This window comes from Gymnodraco acuticeps, unplaced genomic scaffold (genome assembly GCF_902827175.1).
Source record: "Gymnodraco acuticeps unplaced genomic scaffold, fGymAcu1.1, whole genome shotgun sequence".
Lineage (NCBI taxonomy): Eukaryota > Metazoa > Chordata > Actinopteri > Perciformes > Bathydraconidae > Gymnodraco > Gymnodraco acuticeps.
This window is the reverse complement of record NW_022990468.1, coordinates 12520-31366: the sequence shown is the minus strand read 5'-3', so window position 1 is coordinate 31366 and position 18847 is coordinate 12520. Positions and strand designations below refer to the sequence as shown.

The 18847-nt window shown below is 43.3% G+C and overlaps 1 protein-coding gene across 1 annotated transcript; it reads left to right on the top strand.

The window, feature by feature from the left end:
• Nucleotides 1-1383: 1383 nt before the first annotated feature.
• LOC117552609 (putative protein TPRXL) lies at nt 1384-2136 on the top strand. The gene has a single exon (XM_034226200.1). It carries the CDS (start codon nt 1384-1386, stop codon nt 2134-2136), a length of 753 nt encoding a protein of 250 aa, XP_034082091.1.
• The last annotated feature ends 16711 nt before the right edge of the window (nt 2137-18847 follow it).

Below are 18847 nucleotides of genomic sequence, written 5' to 3'. Positions count from 1 at the left end.
GCATGTGTACGGCTCCTTATGGGTACTGCAATTTTTAGAAGTGCCAGAGCGGAGCTGCGTTCTGGTGCTCTCCGTCAGAACTGCACCCCTGTCGGACGAGACATATACCACGTGATGACACGTTAGGCTTGTGTTGTGTTCAAGGACCCTGACCTTGGCCAGGAAAAACAGGCACTCACTTGTTTAATTATTTTGCGGTCTAGATTTCTTTAATTTTTTTCTTTTTTGTGTGTTTATAAATTACCTCGAGGGCCACACCAAATGGTCTCGCAGGCCGCATACGGCTCGGGGGCCGGAGGTTCCCCACCCCTGGTCTAGCTGGTGACATATAGGTTTGTTTATTTTGTAACGATAGTACGGACACTGCGTGAGTTACTTCTAAAGATCTAAAACATTTTCTATTTACACAAAATAACCATTTCTCTCAAATATTGTTCACAAATCTGAAAAGATCTGTGATAGTGAGCACTTCTCCTTTGCCGAGATAATCCATCCCACCTCACAGGTGTGGCATATCAAGATGCTGATTAGACAGCATGATTATTGCACAGGTGTGCCTTAGGCTGGCCACAATAAAAGGCCACTCTGAAACGTGCAGTTTGGCTTTATTGGGGGGGTCTGGGGGGGGTCCGAAAACCAGTCAGTATCTGGTGTGAGGGGTAGGGGTAGGGTTAGGGTTAGGGTGATGTTGTGAATCGAGTGGCCCATGGTGGTGGTGGGGTTAGGGTATGGGCAGGCGTATGTTATGGACGACGAACACAGGCCACTGGATTCACAACATTACCCTAACCCTACTCCTACCCCTCACACCAGATACTGACTGGTTTTCGGATAGCAGCTGCTATTACTGCTTGTAAACAAATGGGCATGGCTCGAGCTATGGTGTCCAACTGTGAGGAGTAAAATGCCACTGGTCTATTTTTCCCCCCATGTAGTTGAGTGAGTACTGACGTCATAAATCCATTCTTACAATCTGCTGTTTGAGCAAACGGTTTTGCATAATCTGGTTACATCTATTCCCATTACTTTTAAGGTAACAAATAGTTTCTCTACGTGAGCCAGCATTAATTCTGCTGTACCTAATTCTAAAATCTCCACTTCCTCATCGGATGAGCTGATAGACACGTTATCTGAACTTGCTTCTGTGTCACCGTCAAGGTCGGAGTCATTTTGTCTTAGGTAATCTTGATTTGGGTTATCTTGTTTTGTAGTTGTTTCTGTTGTTTGACTTTCTACGTTAACCTTTTTCATCTGTTCAGGGTCTATGTTTGTGTGTGATAATACATGACCTGATTTTGCAGATGCACTTGGCTCTAGTCATGCCTTCTCCACCCAGTCCTCCGTTCCCTCCTGTGCCGCCCGTGCTGGGCAGTTCTCTTTCCAATGCCCAAATCTGCCACATGTGATGCAACTTCCCTCCGGGAATTTTCCTCCTCCCTGTCCTCCACCTCGTGCCCCACCTCGTCCTCCACCTCGTGCCTCACCTCGCCCTCCACCTCGTGCCCCACCTCGTCCTCCACCTCGCCCTCCACCTCGCCCTCCACCTCGTGCCCCACCTCGTCCTCCACCTCGCCCTCCACCTCGCCCTCCACCTCGCCCTCGCCCTCCACCTCGCCCTCCACCTCGCCCTCCACCTCGTGCCCCACCTCGCCCTCCACCTCGCCCTCCACCTCGCCCTCCACCTCGTGCCCCACCTCGCCCTCGCCCTCCACCTCGCCCTCCACCTCGCCCTCGCCCTCCACCTCGCCCTCGCCCTCCACCTCGCCCTCCACCTCGTGCCCCACCTCGCCCTCCACCTCGCCCTCCACCTCGCCCTCCACCTCGTCCTCCACCTCGTCCTCCACCTCGCCCTCCACCTCGTCCTCCACCTCGCCCCCCACCTCGCCCTCCACCTCGCCCTCCACCTCGCCCTCCACCTCGTCCTCCACCTCGTCCTCCACCTCGCCCTCCACCTCGTCCTCCACCTCGCCCTCCACCTCGTGCCCCATCTCGCCCTCCATCTCGCCCTCCACCTCGCCCTCCACCTCGTCCGTCCCTTCCGCCACGGCCCCGTCCACACCCTCTTTGATCACCTCGGAAAATCAATTCAACAGAACATACATCAGAAGTGTAATCATCAGATTCACCCTGTGTTAAAAACACGGCAGTTTGCTTTTGTTTATTTTTTTCTTTTGTTTGCCAATTTCACCCCAGTCCGTTGAAATGCCCCCCTTAGAAAATCCGTCACATTCCCTGATATATTCATAACTGGCATAACGGGCATTCTGAATGCCTTACCTGACCGTGTGTTGCTGGGTTCCTCCCTCATGCCGGCTGTTCTCTGCGCGGGAGCACGAGGGGTGGAGGTGTGTGGAGGTGGTTGGTAGGGCGGAGCGGGGGGCCAAGGCAGCGGAGTCGGTGGGGGAGCAGAGGGGTGAGACGAGCAGGAGGTCAGGGGTCCGAGGAGATCCCTGGGGTGTTGAGCTGGTGCATGGTTTTCACCTATCCATTGCTCCTGCATCACAGCAGGTCCCACAGGAGGGAGATACGGAGGAGGGGGGCTGGCGGCGTCTGCATATCACTTGATCGTCAAGTTTCTCCAGTTTCTCGGAATAGGGGAGATTTGGATACAAGTTATACAAAACTTTCTCTGATGCTGCTATTTTCTCAGCTCTCTGTCTCCTCTCTACCTCTCTCTCATGTCCTTCCCTTCTCTTCCTTGCTTCGGCTAACCACATCATAGCCCCTAATAAATCCTCTTCTTCCTCCCTTTTTCCATTCCCGTTACATTTGTTCTCGATGCTATCAATCAATTGTTGGCATTCCTCTAACACTAACCTCCCTTGGAAGTCGTATTTATTTTGCCACTTTTTAATCTCTTCACACTCGTTCCATGCTTCACCTTCATCCATTTAGCATCTCCTGATAAGATGACTATTTCTGTTTCTATCTTCTTCCCACGGGTCTTGCTGCAGCATGAACCCATGATGATTAGACTTCTACAGGTTTCCCCAAAACTAAGTAAAAATGCCCTATAGCTTACGCATAATCTATAAAACTCACAACGGTTTTAGCAAAACCCAGAAAACTAAACTGCCCTAGTTTTCCCCAAAACTAGGTAAAATGCTCACAGCCGTACCTCGTACTATAAGCTCACAATAGTTGTTAGCAAAACTAAGAAAATGCCCATAGCCGTACTCAGTCTCCCACTATAAAATAGCCGTAGCTTGTATCCTACTATAAAGTCACACAATAGTTTTAGTAAAACTATGAAAATGTACCCTATGGTCCACCCACGAACTATAAGATCCTTTCGTTTTTTTAAAAACTAAAAAACCACAAACAACTTTTACCCAAGGCCTCTAGTTTGAAACCACAAACCATTTAAAAGTACTTTAGATAAGTTCACCTGTGTCTTTCTAGGACTTTTTTGGTATCCTTCCACCAATATATGCTGATATTGATATACTTTATTATCCCTCGTGGGGAAATTGTTTCTCTGCATTTGACCCATCCTAGTGTTAGGAGCAGTGTGCTGCCATTTTGAACGGCGCCCGGGGAGCAGTGTGGGGAACGGTGCCTTGCTCAGGGACACCTCGGTAACTTGGTCTTGCCGGGACTTGAACTGGTGACCTTCCAGTTGCCAAGCCAAGTCCCTATCGACTTCGCCACCACCGCCCCGCTCGATACAAACCAAGCATTAAGCAACACAGACACAGTGTCCCCTCCAAAAAATCTGAAAAGAAAAATCTTTCTAAATCATTATTTTGATAGAAAAAACATTTATTTATGAACAAATGGTTTATTTCTGATTAGAAGTGTACCAGCTTTTATTTAGAAGATGAATTATCTGTTGACTAAGATGCATCAATTACCAGTCATCAAGAGAATAAACCCATTTTACAGTATGCTGCGTCTAATACCACAGTCCATCTACTTTCTACCAGATGGTAACTTAGCTCAAAGAAAAAAAGATAAACGAACAACAACTGAAGTGAAGACGAGCCAGTGAGCATTATTTCAGGCGGCTTTATAACAGGTGTTGCTTCAAAGCAGTTGGTAGATGTTGCTTTTACTTTATTCTGAGAACATCTGCCCCACTGATAGGAATGAAAACTGGAAAGAAACGTTACCACGGTTCATTAACCTCACAGCCACCTGGATTTGTACGTACAACTTATTTCAAAGAGAGTTGGCGTAGTAAAGATGTTTCTTTCTAAACCTGGGATGACACTAACATGTGTTGCACCAACCTCCTTTATGTAGGTGTGCTTGGATAATATTTAGAGTTTCACTAATGCTACGGAGACGTAATATACATGTATGGTTAACTTATATAGATGTTTTGAGACACTGAAAAGTATTGTTATAGCAAAACAGAGTAAGTAAGTTACCTACTTTAAAGAGGACATGTTCTGCTCATGTTCAGGTTATATTTGTATTTAGTGCCTCTACTGTGGCACGCTTTAATGAGCTAAAGGCGACTACAGCTCGAGACCATGGTGCCCTTCGCCAAAGCGTTAAATAGCAGACGGAGGTTTGTCTGTGTGTGGCATCGACAGAAAACCAATTCAGTGGCAATGGCAACAAAAAAGTATGTTGTCGTACCAGTAGAAGTCCTCAAAGATGGCTCTTAATTGTTCGTGTGTCTCAAAGCTTTAATGTTCAAAAAGCTCTTTATTTTTCTCATACTGCCTGTGCTGCAGCACCTCTTTTCACCCTCTGTCTGAAACCAGAGGGTGTCTGCTCTGATTGGTTAGCTGGCCGGCTTTGTTGTGATTGGCCAACCGCTTCGAGATGTCTCGCCCCTTTAGCCTATCAAGTACAATGTGTTGGAGCGCTAGCCAATAATAGCACAACTGTTACATAGTGATGTCATTATGTTCTGGAAGTTAGAAAAAGGAGTCCAATGGAGGCGTTTCGGGCAGGGATTTTAGCCTTTGCAGACCATTTACATGCACAAAAACCTATATAACACACTACAGGAAATGGAAAACCCAAAGCAGTATAATGGGGCCACCATATTGATTTTGTGGGTAGGTTACTTAATGCAAGATTTAGGTCACATTCACACCTAATAGTCCGCTCTCTGGTGCGCACCAGACCACAGTTTGTTCCATTGTTTCATTGTTCAGAAGGTTTGGTTTGCGTTCACACCAAACGGACTATAAACTTTAAACACAAGTCATGTGCTCGGAAATGCTGTTCAACCATTGGTCAGACATCAAGGGGGTAAAAACGTGAATCCCGGCAATTTCTACCGGAGCCTCCGCCATGGAGCATCGGCACGTTCGGCAGGTTGTTCTCATGCTGCTGTTAATCTGGAGATCAACAGACTCTAGCGGCCCGCGCATATGATTATATAATCAGACAACGTCCGTTAAAAATCCTTATAACACATAATGAGACGTTCTGCAGTCAGGAGGGGCGTTTCACCGACGACAGGTGTTCTTACTTTTATGTAGCTGACGGAGAATTTGTACTTTACACGACACTGTTCAACACTTCATTCTGCTTCACTCTTTAACTAAACAACCGCGGATCTCTTGAAAGACTCTTTCGCTAAAGATTTTGAAGATATCCGCGTTCTTGTGACACGTAAATACTACGCTTCCGATGTTTTGTTGCGGACTGCGTTCACACCAGCAATGAACCGCTCCAGAGTTCGCAAGCAAGCGCTCCGAGACCACCTATTTTAGCGGACCAGAGTCCGGTTGTTTAGTTCACTTCAGAGGTCTCGGATTGTGTTCACACCGACCCAAATGAACCGCACCAAGCGGCTGAACGCACCAGGGTTCGATTCAACCGGACTATACAAGGCAGGTGTGAACGCACCCAAATCTAAGGCCTCCAAAGCAAAGTTGTAGACTTTGTTGTACATTTTCTGAAATAATTCTGCAGCATGACAGTGATGCTCGTATTGAAACGTTTCCTTCACCAGGTCCAACCGAGTAAATGTTAACGTCATCTGCAGGCTACAACCAGTTATCAGAGGCTGTAACGATAAGCCCAGAGCAACATACTTCCTGATAAGCCCTTCCTTTAGGGAGCAGCAAACTGTGCGTGCTTTCTGTCCATTCATCACATCCCACACCAGTAATTCTCTTGGTTCTTCTTATGGGGACATCAGATCATAAAGATAGTACCTTAAACATTTCCGATATCAACCTATAAGAAATTCTGACCAAACCTCGCTACACTGGAAGAAATGCTGCTCCAAAAACAAGTGAAACAATAATGAAAACAACACTTGAAATAAGTACAAAAATCTGCCAATAGAACAAGTGAAAGTTAGCTTGGTAAGATTTATTGAAATAAGAACGGATATTTAGATAAATCTGATCTTGTAATTAGCTGGAGAACTCATTTTGAACTATATTTGAACAGAATCGGGAAATGTTGTTACAATATAAGCCGCAAATGCTCCAAAGTGTTCGGTTTTCTGATGTTAGTTACAAAATATGTGTTTCATCTGAGATACGACTCAAAATAAGATGTTTTGACTTGATGAATTAAACAAGACCTGATATCTCACTGCGGTGTTACTTCTGAGGTTATTGTGTCTTGGTGTAGAGACATATTCTGACTAGATATTAGACACATATACGTGGCAATATTTCGAGTTTTTGTTGTGTACCGCTTGCCTTCTGGATCCTGCAGAGGCTCCACAGTGAAAGAAGTGACCTTGAAAAGGACAGAAACGTCGTTATGAGGCGGCATTAAGCCCCAGCCATCTGTGAACACTGGCCATTCTGGCAGCTTTAAAACCGCCTGCGTGCCGGTGTCCATCATGCAGCAAATGACACTGGGCGCCCAGCATATGTGATCCCTTTCCAACCATCTGAGTCATTCCGAAGATGAGAACAAATCTGAGGCCCCCGAGGAATCCTAATATCACACTTTATCAAATGAAGGATACAAATAGGGAGGATAAGTCTAAAAAGGGCTCGTTGCATGGGTGGAAAGTGGTCTCATTCCGGTAAAAATACAATGTGCTTCAAAATGTGTAGAGTAGGGTTGTGCAAAGAAAATATCACCACAAAGACTCAGCAGCATTTCTTCGTCTCCACAAAGAAGGAGAATTGTTAGATACATGCCTTAATGAGGGATGCTGTAGAAACCTCTGGAAACACAACATATACCAAACAATGTGGTAGATACATATAATGCAGTAGAATATCATTCATTAAGGGTGAGGGAATGCTCCGGTTTTGGGACAAAATGAACATGGGATCACTCCGGTCATTGTACTTCGTCTCACTGGAATATTAACGGTCAGATTGAATACAACATCGACCCCATTTCTCTGGTCAATGACGGGAGAGTTTTGAAAGTGACAAAACACTGTTCCACACATTTAAAAACAATTAACAATTAAACAATGTTTACCCAGGATTCAGGCACCTTCCCTGGCTTGTAAAATGCGGTGATGCGCCCTGGAGGTATCAGACTATTTAAAACATGTATACCCAGGATTCAATCACTTTTCCTGGCTTGTAAAGTGCCGTGAAGCAGCCTGTTCTCTGGGTAAACTCTCTTTGCATTGTAATCACTATTTCTGCTATCACTATCACCACTTTTCCCGCCTTTCAAACACTTATTCCTGGTTAGGGTTATAACTCATGCTGTGGCTTCCTTTCTTTGTTTCAGTAGGTCAGTCACGACTTTTAAACAGACATTTGTTAATGAGCTATCTTTTAATGTATTAGTTTTGCTTATGTCTGGCTTCTGAAGTTGTGGTTAATCAAATCACATAATTTCCACACACATTCAAAAAAGAAAATAGGCCGTTACAACAGTCAAACAAATAAAAAACAAAAAATGATAGACAAACTTATCCTCTTCTTCCTATTAGGATGTACGTTATTTAATTTAATGGCTAAAATCTGTGTTTTTACGCCGTCTTCCACACAAGTAGCTGTGTCTCCAAAAGACTGGCGTTGTGGGATATGTAGTTTTTTACATTTGACCACATAGCTTACCACCAGAGATGGGGTCGTTACTAAAAAAATGTAATATATTACATATTAATTTTTAAAAAAGTGATATATTACACTACTTCGTTACTCTCTACATAAAGTAACTCGTTACTTTACTCGCCGAGCACGTACGTACTGCGCATGCGTGAGTGGCAATAACTCTCCTTACCAGCAGGCTACTTTGCAAATATAATTCCTGTTTATTATTAGTATCAACACAGTTACTTTTGTATACAGTGAGGTAAATGGTAAATGTGCATGTACGTCTGCATTTCCTGCCAAATACTAGCCTCAAAAAGGCTAGTAATTCAATAATGAATGCAAATAAACTACTTCTAATAATAATAATAATCATAATCAATTCAATAATATAAATACTATATTATTTTATTATAATATAGTTGTAATATAGTCAAGACATGCTCACAAACTGATATTTCTTAAATCTGTATTCTAGTTCCCTCTGTCAGAAATGTACCAACAACTACACACACATTTCTATCAGTGTTTCTCTGTGTTGTGGTTGACATGATGATGACTGCTAGGAGTTAAGGGGAGAGGCTGAGCATCACCATGAAATGTGCAAATTGACATAAAAATGAATAAAAGGGGAAAAAATGCTCCATGTTTTTTAGGCTGTAAACTTTAACTGTTATGTAAGCCAACTAGACAGACAGTGTATCACTCTTCCTCCTGTACATTAGCAGATAAAAGGCATCACATACTTGAATGAATGGTAAATAAAGAATGCTGGAAATAACTGCATCTCCATTAGCCTATATGCTGCAGAGACTGCCTTCTTCATGTCGTGAATTGCAGCTGATGTTTTAATATGGCAATTGGCAATTTGACTTATACAACATTCGCAAGTTGTACATTTGACTCATACAATAACCCACCTTCGAGTGATGCTCTAGTTTCTTCATGTTTTGTTTTTTTCCCCTCTTGCTTGTGCCGGACTGAAACTGTCTTTTCACCGACATCTCTTCACCTGCACTAGTGGCCGTATTAAAGCCGTGATTGGTCAGATGTCGATTCATTGCAACGGTGTCGGGTTACAGACGTGCTCCCCTTGTCACCTCTCACTCTCGCGTGTCAGCGGGGAGGGAGGGGGGGGGGAGGGGGGTGCGCGGAGAACTGCGCTCTGGGCGTGGCCCCCTGCACAAGGCGGGGCCCCATGCAGCCTGTGTGATTGTCCTGTAGGGAGGGGCGGCCCTGGGCATACCAGCCATGTTTATGCAGCACTGCACGTGGCGATGTGGACGCGCAAGTCGCGCAGATTACGTACATATAAACCTGCGGCGGAAACCCCTCTTGTCTGTCAGTGTGATTATGACTGATTTTAGTAAGTAACGAAGTAACGCGTGTCGGGGCAATGTTAGTAACTGTAGTGTGATTACTGAATTATAAAAGTATCGCGTTACACTACTCCGTTACCGACAAAAGTAATATTATTACATTACACCCAACTCTGTCTACCACTAGATGACAATATTATAAGCTTTTCACAAAAACCACAAACTGTCTATCAACTCGACAACAACCCAAAGATATTGGGTTTTAAAACCGACAAATACCATGAGATGCCGATTAAAAGGAATGCAAATAGAATGTTCTGCGATTTATGCATTAAGAAATTACCATGTTTACAATTTCTTTATCAGTAAGTCAATTCATCAGCGGTAGGCTCTACTAACTTTTGCATTGGTTGTGCGTTATCTCCGTCTTGCAGTCGGTATCCTTAACGACAACTCTGCATTATGTTTCCATCTCATAGCTGATACATGAGTAAATAATTGTCTCGCAACACAGTAGATCTACAACATAGGAGTGACCATCTGTTCTCCATCAATACAGCTCGCGTGAAGGTAACAATAGCATCGGATATTGATCGGGCATTTGTCTTTTTCAATGCCTGCATTATTAAATCGCCGAATCAATTAAGGTTTAATGGACTCAGGTTTACTTACTCCATGGTTCATTACTGTACCTTCCATCCTGCATCCGTCTCAGGAAGGAGAGACAAGTGAGAATAGATGCAGTTGTAAAAGTTGTGTATACAAGATACTGTCTCTGAGGAATTACTGCAGCTATAGAAGGACTTACTGCCGACATATGGCGAAGCGGAGCAGCTTTGCATATGCTTTGTTATAAAACATGATCATGATTTGAATTTATGCTTCGATGCGTTCCTTGCATGGATAATTCAAAGCTTATGTCGTCTTGTTTTTACTACATGTCTTGCTGATCCAGGCTGTATCCGTAATTGACGCCTCAACAGATTGTGTCTTTGGAAAGTATACTTTATGTTGTTTCGTGTTTAACGATGACATGTAGCAGCACTCGCCTCAGACTGAAATGTCTTTTGGAAAGATGAGTATACATCAGAGAGTTGCTGCTTTGGTGTTCAGGGCCAAAGGGAAAAGTAATTAGGCAGACCTTGTCAGCTTTGTCTATTATCATTGTAAATCATTAAAAACCTCTTTCAAGAGTGCCTTCATTTGAGCAACGTGAGCAAGGTCATTAAGATAATTTCAGAAGCACTTTGCATTTCACGTCCTCATAGTTTCAGAAAAAGCATCAAAAGCTCTCTCTGTAGACAGAAGCTTCACCAGGAAGTACAGTAACACTTAACAAGCACCGATTGGCTCATTCATTATCCGAGCGTTAGTTAATCTGTCCACGTAATCCTTGCTGTTAGAAGTCTCGGACTCAGGTTGAAATCTTGAAATGATCTGACAGGCATTTGAAGCACGCAGCGATTCGGTGGCTCCAGCAAATCGGCGCGCATATCAAAGAGGGACGTCAGCAACTGGGTGAAATTAGCTTTTGACAAGCACTGATAAAATTGCCTCTGCATCTATCTTGCTCTCAACATCCTCCATTGTATGAGGAGGAGAGGCAGGAAGGGAAGGCATGAAATGAAGTGATGGGCCGTGGGGAGTGGCTCATATCCAGTCTCTCATTGGAGGAGGGAGCTTTTAGTTCTCTACGCTTTGAAACATCACTCATCCTTATGCAACACATGATACGAAGGGGTAGGCTAGCATGGAAGGGATTCTGTCCAGTGTGAGATATAAGCTAACTGGAAGAAAATGTCCTTAGTTTTTTTGTGTGTACACCTCCTTGTCTGTTTGATGATGGCCAAGACACAAGATTGGGACGACCAAAAAACGGTAAAAAACCTAATTGGTGACATGCCAACAACCTATTGCTAAAGACAAAAAACAACATTTGGATGAAATAAAGCAAAGATGGCGACAGACAAAAAAACATGACACCAAACAAAGTTTAAAATAAAAGTGCAGTGCACTCAATTCACACTCGGTATGAAAAGTAAAATAGAAAGACTGTGAATGGCTTTCTTCCAAAGTTAATTCTGAACATTTCCGTGGTCTTTTTTAACTGCTTTATTGTCGTATTTGTGATTTGACTTTCGACTGTTTATTACTGTTTAAAATCCGTATTATATCTGCTCTCTGATAACACAGAGAGTTGCAAGCAGCTACTGTCTGAGATCGCATGATGTAGTATTGTTAGATGTGCCAAGAGCAAGGACTGTCTCAGGTAAGACAGCTTTTATGTGCGCAGCTCCACTTGCTTGGAACAATCTTCAGCAAGAATTGAAACTGAGCAATCTCATTCCTCTGCATGTTTTTAAAGCTAGGCTAAATGAAATGCTTGTTGATACTATGGCCACTTCTAAATGTCTAACTATGTAAATGTATCCTGTAAATATAATGTATGATGTCCTTTATTGTTTCATGTTTCATGTGGAACCTATATGCTGCAGGCCTCCCTTGAAAAAGAGATCTATGATCTCAATGGGACCAATCTGGTTAAATAAAGGTTTGAAATGAAATGAAATGAATCTTTTTGAAAAACTATAGCCATGTATTTGGATAACTCAGCACACATTTCTAAAGACAAAAAACAACATTTGGATGAAATAAAGCAAAGATGGCGACAGTACCACTCGGTATGAAAAGTAAAATAGGAGTAAATACGATTTGTTTCTCTTGTTAAATACCACTATTTTACTGTATGCTAAATATGTAATTAGCAACAGTGGCTTGTAAGCAAAGATTAGAAACCGAGGGAAACAGGAAAGCCTGGTTTTGCCTAAAGTTCAAATATATATATAAACATAGAACCACCTCTTGTGAGCTAATGATTCAAAAACAAATGTAAATCCATTAAAAACAGATAAAAACATCCCATTGTTTGTTTTATGACTGGTTATGTTCAGGACAATTTCCCGGGGTAGAGTTTGAAATGCAAAAAACGTAATGAGGTTTAGAGGTGTTGGTCGGCAGATTTAATTATCTTTGGACATCATTAGGCTGTTTTCTATTGTCTCCAGTCTTTATGTTAAAGGCCCCATGTCATGCTTTCTGGTTATCACCCGTCCCCTTGTTGTTATGAAGCTTTTTCTGCATGTGAACGGTCTGCAGTCACAAACCCTCAAAGTACACCCTGTAGGGAGTAAAACTCTAACACAGAGAAGACCTGTCTGTGCTGCCCCAGAACGCCTCGTTGGAGAGTTCTCTTTTTCTTCCTGGGTACAGTACCCCCAAATGGACCAATCTGTGGAGCCGTTACGTTACGTCCGCGGAGCTGTTACATTTGGACCAATCCGCAGACTCCGCCGATTTCTCCTCCCTGAGACGGCGGAACGCGGCGAGGCTGCGAGTCGGTGTGTGAGCACACACACCAACTCCCAGCCAGGCTGTGGGTGTGTGTGTGTGTGTTCGGGCTGGGTTTCACTGTGTCTCGCTGTCTCGCAGACGGCCACTGGGCTCATAGGGAGGGGGGGGCAGGAGCTCCAACAAGCCGTTTAGGACAGAGAGTGAATACACATACTATATAGAGATGCTGTGAGAAACCAATGTGAGTTTGGAAAATTGCACAATTTTAATCTATTCTAGTAGGCCTCAACAATGGATTTATGATCAGTAGAAATGGCCATGACATGGGACCTTTAAGCTAAACCAACCAGCTGCTGGATTGAGCTTCAAACGTAGAAAAGCCCTGAGACATGACAGTATAAATAAGTCTTAATTTAAGTGAAGGAGTTGGAAATAAATAGTTAAGTTAATTAAATAAGACTCCAAGATGAAGGGATTCTTTACTCAGATTTCTGCCTTTTTCTACTTATTTTCCATCCTCCTTCTAAACAAAGATATAACTGCACTGTGTTCATTTGCTTTCTCTTTGACCTCTTGGCTAGATGTCATGTTGTTGTGGCTCCATCATAATTAGCCTGTCAATGCTTCCTTTCCTCCTTTGCTGAGGAAGTCATAAACAACATAATGCACATTTAACTTTTCATACAGCAATGTGAAATGGACGCTTTATTGAATGAGCGCGCTTGAAATCTTCTTAAAGTTATAAATCACAAAAAATGACACCTACATTTGTGTTGTAAGAGCATTTGATGTAGATCAATATATTGAATTTAATAAATAATGCTGTACTGCTTAGCATTAGCACACACACACACACACACACACACACACACACACACACACACACACACACACACACACACACACACACACAAAACCAACACCAACCTTCCTCATCCAGCACCAGTCACTTTTCTGCCATCTCCACTGAACACTTTAACATATTATTAACATTTTAAACTGTATACCCCGGTTATAGGCCCTTTTTGTTTTGTTGTTGTTGTTTGATGTATATATGTCACACTGTAGGACCTCCAGAAATGATATTTCTGGATGTACAACATGTAGAATTCTTGACAATAAAGCTGACTTTGACTTTTGACTTTGATTATAATGAAACCTCGGTTTTCCCTTCTTTATATTCCTCTCACAACAGCTTAAAAAAATGACCTGCTACCATGTGCTATTCATACCTTTTATAACTGGGAGGCGTGTGGCGCAGTGGGTTGTGCGTTGGTGTTGGGATCAGTGGTCACAGGTTCAAACCCCACTGCAGTCAGCATGTCGTTGACACTTCACCCCAAAGTGCTCCTGTGGGGATCGCCCACAGTATTGAGTATGTAAGTCGCTTTGGATAAAAGCGTCTAACATGTGATGTAATGTAATAACTGAAAATTAGTGTTGGTATGAATCGCCATTGCATAGATAATTACATCAGAGCTGATAATAAATAAGGAAAATACTTTAGCTACATGCCTGTTTTAATATATTCTCCTTTCTGTGTGAACTGTTTGCAAACACCATATGGTTAGAAACATAACACTGTACCCATTTAAACACCTTTTAAATGATATTTTAGATGCTTTTTGCGCCACGTCTTAATGTCTTTTCCCAGATCACCTTAAGAACGGATGAGACGAGATGTAATCCTGCAGTATTCTTGGCATTTCTTGGAAGCGGGCGAGACATTTTTGGGATATTATCATGCAAAAAGTCCTCCCTTGGGTGCAGAGATCGCTAAGTGCAGAGCATTTCAATTATAAACAGAGACATGTTCGGTTCTCCAGATGTAACCGTGCGCACAAAACTCATTATCTCAAGTGGAGAAAAAACGACTGAATGGCTTTCTTCCAAGTTAATTGTGAACATTTCCCTGATACATTTTGATCTTTTGTAACATCCATATCAATGACATAGAACAGATATAAACACAATTAACAGTCACTATTCATAAAATACAGTATATCCGAAAGATATATTGATGAAGTGACGCTGCAGAACATCATGTGAGTCAATGGGCAAGTCCGTTTAGGAAACACATGATGGACAGAACTTCTTCGTATAGCACAGATGTACTTGTTGCAGTTGCTGCATGTAGTCTGTGTCTTGGAGTCCTTTGAGGGTCCACAGACCTCACAGCTGGCTGTGGGGGTCTTCCAGAAGCTGACTGTGGGGGTCCTTCAGCGGCTGGCTGTGGGGGTCTTCCAGCAGCTGGCTGTGGGGGTCTTCCAGCAGCTGACTGTGGGGGTCCTTCAGCAGCTGGCTGTGGGGGTCCTTCAGCGGCTGGCTGTGGGGGTCTTCCAGCAGCTGACTGTGGGGGTCCTTCAGCGGCTGGCTGTGGGGGTCTTCCAGCAGCTGGCTCTGAGTCAAGTTCATCTTCCAATTTGCTGTCAAATTCTGAGTTTACCTCCACATTATCCTCATCTTCCGAAATGTCTTCCTGTCCCACTTCACCGTGTTCCTCTAATGCATTCCACTCACTCTCATCCTTTATTAGCTCCAAGGCTCTGAGCAGAATATATTTTGGCCATTTTGCTGGTAGATAATTGTAGTTCTGCACTACACTGTAATGTGAGGTTATGTCTCTGTTTAGTCCCTCCTCCGGCGTGCAGGTGCGAGGGGGGACAGTGCGAGAAAATGTAAAATGTTTATACATTTCTGGAAGATCTAAAATGTTTATAATGTTCTAGGATAGTTTTGTGTACACACTATAAAGGGTAAAGATCAAGGGAAAATAGGTACAAACAGCTTCTCTATGCATACAATGTGTGTGTGTGTGTGTGTGTGTGTGTGTGTGTGTGTGTGTGTGTGTGTGTGTGTGTGTGTGTGTGTGTGTGTGTGTGTGTGTGTGTGTGTGTGTGTGTGTGTGTGTGTGTGTGTGTGTGTGTGTGTGAGAACCAGAACCTCTTATGAAGGACATAAATGCGGGTGGGCATTTTTTCATAAGTGGAAAAAAACAATTCCACATGTCCTTCACAATAAATAAGCCCCGGCCATTGAGTTTCAGGTTGAACGGAAATATCCTTATATTTTTTTGTATTCATTGAAAAGAAGAAGAAGCGTTAAAGCGAGCTCCGCGCTGTAGAGGAAATGCGCCATAAGATAAATCTGATCTTGTAATTAGCTGGAGAACTCATTTTGAACTATATTTGACCAGAATCAGGAAATGCTGTGTTACAATATAAACCGTAAAGTGTTCTGTTTTCTGATGTTAGTATATGTGTAAAATATGTGTTTCATCTGAGATACAACTCAAAGTAAGATGTTTTGACTCAACAAGATGATGCAATGTCCAAAAACAAGACCCAATATCTCACTGCGGTGTTACTTCTGAACTCATTGTGTCTTATATCAGGTGTTGGCAAGATTTCGAGTTTTTGTAGTGTATCTAGTGTTTCGTGCCGTGTTGTCAGGGACTGAGTTTGAACCTGGGATTTTGGATGAATGTCATGCAGTAAAGCAGCAGCTTGGATGTGCACTGGAGAGCTGCTGGATTAATGCATGTGCACAACCCATCCTCACACTGCGGAAGATCATCTGTTCAGGTTTGGAAATGTCACTCGCCTGCCAAAAAACCTGTTGAGTGAGTCTGTTGAATATGTATATCTATTTGTGTCATTATTGATAAGTAAAGTCTCCACGAGTAATCACAAGAGCTGAGAGGAATACTGAATGAAAGAAAGTGAAGTGATGAGTTGCATAAAGTGAATTCCCAGTGTTTCCCCAGCAGCGCAGTAATGACACTAGTAATTATCCTCCGCTCCATATGGAGGGGAACAAATGGCAGGAGAAATGAATGTTTTTTAATGATGTTTTGTGAAGGAAGTTGAAGCTCGCAGGTAGATTGGCAGTCACTTAATACCCCGGTGAACCAGAGCTGCTGCTGCATTCACTCTGCGATATGACACCTCACATAAAGAGCCTTTTCTCTTTTGTTTAATTACGAATAGTTGTCAAAGTTTCTCCCCAGAATAAGTGAAGTCTGTTCCACTTTATTTGAATAGCAAGCATCTTCGTCTACTGTTACTTAAATAGGGACGATGGGAAATATTACATTACATTTTTGTTGTATCCAAAGCGACTTACAATAAGTGCGTTCGACCAAGAAGATACAAACTTGAAGAAAACAGAATCATAAAGTACATCAGGTTTCATAGAGCCAAACATTTCAAGTGCTACTCAACTGGCTTTAGATAAGCCAGTCCTTTGTTAGTATATAAGTGCTTTGTTAGCAATTCTTCGTTACGGCCCGTCCACACAGCGGCGTGCGTTGGCGCTTGGAGGTGGGCGTGTCTGAAGCTTGGGGATTTTTTGCGACCAACAACCAATCACATGAATCTCCCGCCCCCGACATACAAAGCAATAGCAATGTTAAAACGAAGTAAACTGGATATAAAATCCCCAAACAGGCGAAAACCTACCAGTTTCACCCACTGTCTCTGCCACCTCCCTCCATGCCTCGCTCCTCCGGTTTGTATCCCGGTAGATGAACAGAGACTGATCATACAGCACCGGGTGATTCACTACCGCTACAATGAATTTTCCCTCCATTTTTTGGAAAATGAGGAAATGACCTGCGTAGTCTCTCCCAGCATACACGCGGTCTGATTGGCTAGCGCTTGTACTGGCAGATTTGCATAAACGGGATTTCATTGGCTGACGCTTCTGCCGAGGCGCCAAAAGTTGAACATTGCTCAACTTTTGAAGCCAGCAACGCCAGCAACGCTCCACGTCGCTTCCCACGATGCAGTTCGGCTAAAAGTGACGTCACCCCATTCAAAGTGAATGGGCAGAAGCGTTGGAAGCTTCAACGCACGCCGCTGTGTGGACGGGCCGTTAGTATGTCAAAACTGCTGAAGAAGTGGATATACAATACAATACAGCTTTATTTATACCGCACTTTAAACCTCCAGACATTCAAATAAACGAACAAAACATACGAAAAAAATCACACAGCAAAGCTCACACACAAGTAAAAACAAAAGACAATTTAAATGCAACAATATAAGGAGAAGAGGTGGGTTTTAAGAAGCGATTTAAAAGCAGACAGAATATAACGACCTTTCAGTGGCGCCAGGTGCAAAGCTGAATTAGCTGATGCAGGAATAAACTAAATATCGACAGCAAAGACAGTAGTATTGATGTCTCTTGTGTCTCCATGACTCCATATTGTCAATAATCGGATCGATGTGATTGTCCATGTGAAGACATTTTTAGTTTAAGCATAGATTTTTAAACCTGTATGGTCAAATTATTCTCGTCTATATAATGTTTCTCTCAGTAAAAATGTGTTTCTTGCGCACTCACACCTTTTAGTATACATTTATTTTGCCGTACAGATCTGATTTTGGCGAGTACTCGTTGCCTCGACATGTGATTGGATGCTCTGCGTAATAATGAGTGACCACTTTTTGCTTCAACCAGTGTTTCCGCCAGACCAGGGCTGAGAGGGCGTCCACCCCGAGAGCGGAAGGGGGGGGGGGTGTTGTTTTGAATTTTGTATTTTGACTTGAGCCGTCCGTCCCTTATAGATACTTTCTTTTTACGTTAGTGAGCCGGATCATTTGGCTCGGCTCTCTTAAAGCGCCGGCTGTTTCGGCTCCCAAACGGCTCTTCATGTTACCACAGTTTACCACGGAGCCTCAGTGCAGCTCACGCGCGTGCTCCACTAAAACCCCCCCGCTCATCGCGTCCAAATCGTGCACGTTCCGTGTTGTCCGGTAGCAGGCACCTTCGATGTCGGGGAAACGATCTTCAAAATACTCCAAAAAGAATCCCACCAGACTCCTTTGCCCCTCCAACAGAGGGATGTCCTTTTTCCTTTTCGTCATTTCAAGCGATAAAAACTCTCCATCTTCTCTCGAATTATTAATATTTTTGGACGCCCTCGGCTCGAGTTCAGGGCGTCCCGAGCTGAATAAGGGCGTCAGATGACGGCAAGACGCCCCCTGGCGGAAACGCTGGCTTCAACCAATGTAGCTACCTCACTAGCCAGCTGCTAACGAAAGTAAAGCTTAATTTAACATGTTGATGCTTCACCAGCAAGCTCATTGTCCCAGTATGGAAACCCACATATTGTCAGAAGACCTCGTTTGGCTGCATTTCTGTAACCTGTTCAGTACGATAGCATGGTGGAATGTCAGTCGCTAAATCAGTAAATTATAACAACATAATGCTTCATTCACGCAGCACAGGAAAGGA